The 7,664-nt window shown below is 54.1% G+C and overlaps 1 protein-coding gene across 1 annotated transcript; it reads left to right on the forward strand.

The window, feature by feature from the left end:
• The first annotated feature begins 2,993 nt into the window (after window positions 1-2,993).
• LOC123072357 (calcium-transporting ATPase 1, plasma membrane-type) lies at window positions 2,994-7,416 on the forward strand. The gene is made up of 7 exons (XM_044495917.1): window positions 2,994-3,342; window positions 3,689-3,743; window positions 3,864-5,812; window positions 5,898-6,056; window positions 6,140-6,311; window positions 6,415-6,707; window positions 6,778-7,416. Exons 1-7 carry the CDS (start codon window positions 3,148-3,150, stop codon window positions 7,084-7,086), a joined length of 3,132 nt encoding a protein of 1,043 aa, XP_044351852.1. The 5' UTR covers window positions 2,994-3,147; the 3' UTR covers window positions 7,087-7,416.
• Window positions 7,417-7,664: the final 248 nt, after the last annotated feature.

The raw sequence follows: 7,664 nt of genomic DNA on the forward strand, positions 1-7,664 counted from the left end.
AGGTTTTTTCTGAGGCATTGGGAAGTTATTAAAGATGATCTGGTGCCAGCTATTCTGGACTTTCTTAATGGAGGGGAGCTTCCGCCAGGGTTTAACGATACGTCGATTACTCTTATACCCAAGGTACGGAACCCCCAGTCTATTTCACAGTACCGCCCTATAAAATTGCTTCGAAGATTATAACCAATCGTCTCAAGCTTTTGATGGATATAGTTGTGGGAGAGGAACAGAGTGCTTTTGTTCCCGGTCGCCTCATCACGGATAATGTACTTGTGGCTTTTGAAAGCGTACATGCGATGAGGAGAAGAAAGAAAGGGAAAAATTACTCGTGTGCAGTTAAGTTGGACATGATGAAGGCTTACGATCGAGTTGAGTGGCATTATCTGGAAGCAATCATGTTGAAACTTGGATTCAGTGCAACCTTTGTGCGATTGATTATGAAGTGTGTGTCATCGGTGAGATACACCGTTCGTGTTAATGGCGAGTTGATGCCTTTTTTCACTCCCTCAAGAGGATTTCGGTAGGGAGACCCAGTTTCACCCCTCTTGTTCCTGCTTTGTGCAGAAGGGTTGACATCCTTACTAAAGTTTTATGGAGGAGGCCACATTGACAGAGGTATACGCGTGTCGTACAGAGCTCCATGGGTCAATCATCTCTTGTTCGCCGACGACTGCTTAGTCTTTATAAGCGCAACATCAGAGAGTGCGGATAGATTGAATAGAATCTTATTCATCTATGCTTCTTGCCCGGGGCAGTCAGTCAATCATGAGAAGAGTGCGGTGTTTTTTTTCCACCTAATACGCCTGCTAGTAGAAGAGAAGCTCTCAAACAAATTCTGGGCGTTTTGGTGGAAGCTTTCAGTGACAGATACCTGGGTCTCCCGACCGCGGTTGGGAGGATCACTAGTGGTACATTTGATCATATCGGGGAGAGCTCACGTAGCAAAATGAATGGATGGGCGGAACGGCTGCTAGCGTGTGCGGGCAGAGAGATCCTTATAAAATCAGTTATCCAGGCCATCCCTACTTTCAGCATGAGCTGCTTCCTGTTGACGAAGAAGGTATGCAAGAAGTTGACGTCTTGCATGGCAAAATTCTGGTGGAGTGGTTCCCTTGACAGACGATCTTTGCACTGGATATCATGGGATAGTCTCGCATCCCCAAAGGTTAACGGTGGTATGGGCTTCCGAGATCTACCATTGTTTAACTTGGCACTGCTAGGGAAGCATGGGTGGAGGTTCATTACAAATCCGGGATCCCTGTGCAGCCGTGTTATGAAGGGTCGCTATTTTCTTGATGGAGAGTTCATGGATGCAGTGGTACCACGCTCGTCGTCGGCTGTATGGCGGGCCATTATTGCTGGTCGTGAAGCTCTCCGGGAAGGACTTGTGAAGCATGTGTGGATGGGCTCTACCATCTCCATATGGGCAGACAAATGGATCCCGGGATTGTCAACTCTTCAACCAACAGTTATACCAGGGGGCACTACGTTGTCCTGGGTAAGTGAACTTATAGGTGTAGAGAACTGGACATGGAAGAGGGAGTTGATTCGGGATGTGTTTATTCCCCCGGAAGCGGAAGCGATACTAAATATTCCACTTCGTCATGGCGGAGTGGAGGATTTTCTTGCTTGGGCTCATGAAATTAATGGCAACTACTCTGTCAAATCTGCGTACCGTGCTCTCGTGACTCGCAAAAAGCGTGCAGCTCTAGAGGAAGGGGCGGCTACAAGTACTTCACAGACTGAAGGACAGATGTGGAAGCGATTATGGAAGCTTAAGGTGTTGCCTAAAGTGCGCGTATTCTGGTGGCCAGTTGTGAGGAAGATTCTGCGAGATGAATGCACTCTTCGGCATAGATATATACAACCACTTGGTAGATGCAAAGTGTGTTTTGCAATGGATGAGGACTTGATGCACGCTTTAGTGCATTGCACTCATGCGAAGATGTTCTGGGAAGAAGCTTATGACTGGCTGGGTGTGAGGTGGCCACGACTACATCCGGATACGTGGGCTCGGGACATTCTAGAAGACCCACAGTTCACAGATACTCAGAGGGCGCAGATGATCTCCGTTATGTGGGCGATTTGGCATTCTAGAAACAGAATTACGCACGATGGTGAGAAACTGGACCCGGTGAGGACTGTTCGGAGGATCAAGGAAGACTTGTCCGTCTTGGAAATACCGAGTTCTGCTGCTGCGATTTTACCGGGGTACGGTTGAGTGCCTCCGGAATCGGGGGTGGTCAAAATTAATACAGATGCAGCGATGAGTTCGGTCCTGGCTCAGTGTGGTGCAGGAGGAGTTGCTAGTTCTGACACTCGTTTGCTGGGAGCTTGGAGCAAACCGCATCATGGGGTTACGGATCTGTTTATTGGTGAGACCATGGCGCTGAGGGATGGAGTTATCTTTGCGAGACTGCGCGGGTTCTCACATGTGATTATGGAGACAGACTGCCTGGAGGTAGTGAATCTCTGGAAATCTCGCCATAATAGTCGTTCTGTTGTGGCATCTTTATTTGTACAAATTGGTGAGCTAGCTGCCAACTTTATTTTTTTTTGTATTCAACATGTAAACAGGTCAGCCAATCTACCGACCCATCTTTGCGCTAAACATGCATGCACACTGATGGCAACCGAGAGTTGGACTGACACTAGACCTTCCTTCCTGCTCACTAGCCTACTGGCTGATGCTAGGAGTGCCTCAGTTGAATAAAGCTCCCAAGTTTGATCGCAAAAAAAAGGTATACATGACGCATCTTGCGGAAATTGTTATTGAGATCAATTTTGAGGTCACACGGACACTCGAACCTATTATCTTCAAATATCTTAGAATTCTTAGGCTTACGGATGGAGAGGGAATGTAGCAACTCTTTTTATTATTTTTTACAATGTCTAAAGAAGAAATATTCTGGCCCATTGAACAACTTACTAAAATTAGATAAAGCTATATTTATCAGCTATATGGGCTGATCCACCATCTGTGCGATGTGAACCGCGTCCATTGTGGGATGCATGAAAGCAACAGTGGAAATAGGACTCCAAATCTCCAACGATCAGACACTTCCTAGGCAGTCTCGGGGATAGAGAAGAAGTGTAGGGAAAGACGGACTGCAAGAGAGTTGATCAATAGATTGCTCATCGTCAATCATGTCTTATCTACGTAAAAAGTCCATGGATTTCCTCAAGACGTTCGACATGCCGCCGAAAAACCCGTCGGAGGACGCGCAGCGCCGGTGGCGGGAGGCTGTCGGCACGCTCGTCAAGAACCGGCGGCGCCGCTTCCGCATGGTCCCCGACCTCGACAAGCGATCCCAGGCTGAGACGCAGCGCCGCAACATTCAGGTTCGTCGTCGATCTGTTCATCTGATGATTCTCGCTCGATCTCGCCCGCGTTCTTCTCCGCCGAGCTAGCTAGTTGATCTACTCCCCTCAACGCGGATGCATGCATGATGGCTCGACCTGATCTAGAAACTGATTAATCGGATTGATTAGTTGCAATCAATCTTTGATACGCGTGGACGACAGTTACGTGGATCACATCTATCAACATGTTTTAAAGCGACCGAAATTTGTTAGGGATGGCTGCAATAGATGGAGATTGACTGTATGTGTAACCTACATGGTAGAATTAAATTCGTCTTGACCAGGCTTAAATTTTCTCCTCTGATGTTTGGTTGCATCTCCATAGGAAAAGCTTCGTGTTGCGCTGTACGTGCAGAAGGCCGCTCTGCAGTTCATCGATGGTATGTTTGTCTGCATCACCGGCAACCTGCCATAAACATCCCATTAGTTTGATTTCTGTCCAAATATGTTCCTCTGATCGATCGTAACAATGGCGATGTTTCTCCGGTGCCACGCCGCAGCCGCCCGCAGGGTGGAGCACCCGCTGCCGGAGCTGGCGCGGCAGAGCGGCTTCTCCATCAGCGCCGAGGAGCTGGCCTCGTTGGTGCGCGGCCACGACACCAAGAGCCTGCGCCTCCACAAGGGCGTCGAGGGCCTGGCGCGCAAGGTGAACGTCTCCCTCGCCGACGGCGTCCGGTCCGACGACGTGGGCGTCCGCCGCGAGGTCTACGGCCCCAACCACTACCCCGAGAAGCCGGCCCGCACGTTCTGGATGTACCTCTGGGACGCTAGCCAGGACACGACGCTCATGCTGCTCGCGTTCTGCGCCGTCGTCTCCGTCGTCATCGGCATCGCCACCGAGGGGTGGCCGGGCGGCATGTACGACGGCCTCGGCATCATGCTCACCATCTCCCTCGTCGTCACCATCACCGCCGCCAGCGACTACAAGCAGTCCCTGCAGTTCCGGGACCTCGACCGGGAGAAGAAGAAGATCGAGATCCAGGTCACGCGCGACGGCTTCCGGCAGAAGGTCTCCATCTACGACATCGTCGTCGGCGACATCGTGCATCTGTCCATCGGCGACCAGGTGCCGGCGGACGGGCTGTTCGTTGATGGGTACTCGTTCATCGTCGACGAGTCGAGCCTGTCCGGCGAGAGCGAGCCGGTGCACGTGTCGGCCACGAACCGGTTCCTGCTGGGCGGGACCAAGGTGCAGGACGGGTCGTCGAGGATGCTGGTGACGGCGGTCGGGATGCGGACGGAGTGGGGGAACCTGATGGAGACGCTGAGCCAGGGAGGCGAGGACGAGACGCCTCTGCAGGTCAAGCTCAACGGCGTCGCCACCATCATCGGCAAGATCGGGCTCGCCTTCGCGGTGCTCACCTTCACTGTGCTCATGGCGAGGTTCCTGCTTGGCAAGGCTGCTTCCCCAGGCGGCCTGGTGACATGGGGGATGGCGGACGCGCTGTCGGTGCTCAACTTCTTCGCCGTCGCAGTCACCATCATCGTGGTCGCCGTGCCGGAGGGCCTGCCGCTCGCGGTCACGCTCAGCCTGGCGTTCGCCATGAAGAAACTCATGCAGGAGCGCGCTCTCGTGCGGCACCTCTCGGCGTGCGAGACCATGGGGTCCGCCAGCTGCATCTGCACCGACAAGACGGGCACGCTCACCACGAACCACATGGTCGTCGAGAAAGTCTGGGCTGCCGGCGGGGCGACCACGGTGAGCACCGCCAAGGGCTTCGAGGAGTTCACCTCGTCGGCGCTGTCGGAGGGGTTCGCCAAGCTTCTTCTGGAGGGCGTCTTCCAGTGCTCCGGCTCCGAGGTCGTGCGCGGCAAGGACGGCAAGACGAGCGTCATGGGCACGCCCACCGAGTCGGCCATCCTCGAGTTCGGGCTCGGGGTGGAGAAGAACACCTGCATCGAGCACACTGCGGCCGCGAAGCTCAAGGTGGAGCCGTTCAACTCGGTGAAGAAGACGATGGGCGTGGTGGTCGCGTCCCCGAACGCCGGCGGCCGGCCACGCGCGTTCCTCAAGGGCGCGTCGGAGGTCGTGCTCCGCCGGTGCAGCAACGTGGTCGTCGACCGGCACGGCAGCATCGTGGCCCTCACGGAGAAGAACTACATGAAGCAGGTGGCCGGCGCCATCGACAAGTTCGCGTGCGAGGCGCTGCGCACGCTGTGCCTGGCGTACCAGGACGTCGGCGGCGAGAACGAGGTTCCCAACGACGGGTACACGCTGATCGCCGTGTTCGGCATCAAGGACCCGCTCCGGCCGGGCGTGAGGGAGGCCGTGAGGACCTGCCACGTCGCGGGGATCAACGTCCGCATGGTCACCGGCGACAACATCAGCACGGCCAAGGCCATCGCGCGGGAGTGCGGCATCCTCACCGCGGACGGCGTCGCCATCGAGGGCCCCGAGTTCCGGCAGATGAGCCCCGACCAGATGAGGGCGATCATACCAAAAATCCAGGCACGTATCTCTCATATCCTCGATGCTCTGCTTCTCGGAAGACTTATGCCGATGGTGACACACTGTTTGGTGTTCACGCGTGCAGGTGATGGCGCGGTCGCTGCCGCTGGACAAGCACACGCTGGTGACCAACCTGAGGGGCATGTTCAACGAGGTGGTGGCCGTCACCGGCGACGGCACCAACGACGCGCCGGCGCTGCACGAGGCTGACATTGGCCTCGCCATGGGCATCGCCGGAACAGAGGTTTGCACCGTACTGCCCGGCTATCTTCAGCTTGTCCTTATGGCATGAGGTTACACTCGTTGCTTGCGATTGTGAATTCTCAGGTTGCAAAGGAGAACGCCGACGTGATCATCATGGACGACAACTTCTCCACGATCATCAACGTGGCCAAATGGGGCCGCTCCGTGTACATCAACATCCAGAAGTTCGTGCAGTTCCAGCTCACCGTCAACGTGGTGGCCCTCATGGTCAACTTCGTCTCGGCATCTTTCACAGGTACTGCACACAACTGAAACTCCATTGATTCTTGACAAATAGGGTCTTTACCATCTCCTGGTGTTCTCTTAACTAGACTCGAAAAATTTGAAAAATGTTTCAGGGAGCGCGCCGCTGACGATCGTGCAGCTGCTGTGGGTGAACCTGATCATGGACACCCTGGGCGCGCTGGCGCTGGCGACGGAGCCGCCGAGCGACGACATGATGCGGAGGCCGCCGGTGGGCCGGGGCGACAACTTCATCACCAGGGTCATGTGGAGGAACATCGCCGGCCAGAGCATCTTCCAGCTCGTCGTGCTCGGCGCCCTCCTCGCCAGAGGGGACAGCCTCCTGCAGATGAACGGCGACGGAGAGCTGCTCAACACCTTCGTCTTCAACACCTTTGTCTTCTGCCAGGTACCACACTCTCCTACACACGAGATCGAAATGAATTTGTATTTACACTTTCACCTTTGTGACGATCCAGGTCTTCAACGAGGTGAACAGCCGGGAGATGGAGAAGATCAACGTCTTGAGCGGCATCTTCAGCAGCTGGGTCTTCTCCGCGGTGGTCGGCGCCACCGTCGGGTTCCAGGTGATCCTCGTGGAGCTGCTGGGGACGTTCGCCGGCACGGTGCACCTCAGCGGGAGGCTGTGGCTCATGAGCGTGCTCATCGGCTCGGTCGGCCTGGTCATCGGCGCCGTCCTCAAGTGCATCCCCGTCGGCTCCGGCGACGCCTCCTCGGATCGCCGCGACGGATACCAGCCCATCCCCACCGGCCCGAGCGCCGTGTGATTTTGAGGACTTTTGGCTCTTGTTTCTCTCTAGGAAGAGGAAGATATGTTGATCTTTTGAAAACGATCTTTGCATGCAGCTTCGGTTCAGTGTAGGACGTGCCGGAGCATACTTGCGGCAATGACCATTCCGAGAGATTTGAGTTTCTTTCTTGTCATTATTTATTTTTTGTGCTTTCTAGCCAAAGATGGTTATGAATTTTCGTATTAGGATTAGTTATGATGAATTCAGTTGCTTATCATGTATACACAAACTTCTCACTAATAGAGAGATGAGTTTTAGCCACACCAAGGTGGATTGTTGCTAAAAGTCCAAAACTTGTTACCACTAATAAGAGCATCTATAGACGTAGTTGACAAATCCAACCTCTCAATCGGGACGGCATCCACGGACAGTGACCGATCACGCCTTAAATAATTGATTTTTAACTGGATACCTCGAATTAGAAACCTCAAATCCATACTATTACACGCAACATAGCGATCTTTAAGTGGAGCTCGTCCAGCTCTGCTGTAACCATGTCCGACAGCTGGCTGAGCCCTCAAAGTGTTGGTCCAGTTGCCGACGTGGTAGAGTAG

This window comes from Triticum aestivum, chromosome 3B (genome assembly GCF_018294505.1).
Source record: "Triticum aestivum cultivar Chinese Spring chromosome 3B, IWGSC CS RefSeq v2.1, whole genome shotgun sequence".
In the NCBI taxonomy this organism is placed as follows: domain Eukaryota; kingdom Viridiplantae; phylum Streptophyta; class Magnoliopsida; order Poales; family Poaceae; genus Triticum; species Triticum aestivum.

Excerpts from the sequence above, each read along its gene's own strand:
- LOC123072357 (XM_044495917.1), top strand. The coding sequence starts at position 3,148 with ATGTCTTATCTACGTAAAAAGTCCATGGATTTCCTCAAGACGTTCGAC. Across the intron at positions 3,744-3,863 it reads CGCTCTGCAGTTCATCGATG|CCGCCCGCAGGGTGGAGCAC; the intron begins GTATGTTTGTCT and ends GCCACGCCGCAG. Across the intron at positions 6,708-6,777 it reads ACACCTTTGTCTTCTGCCAG|GTCTTCAACGAGGTGAACAG; the intron begins GTACCACACTCT and ends GTGACGATCCAG.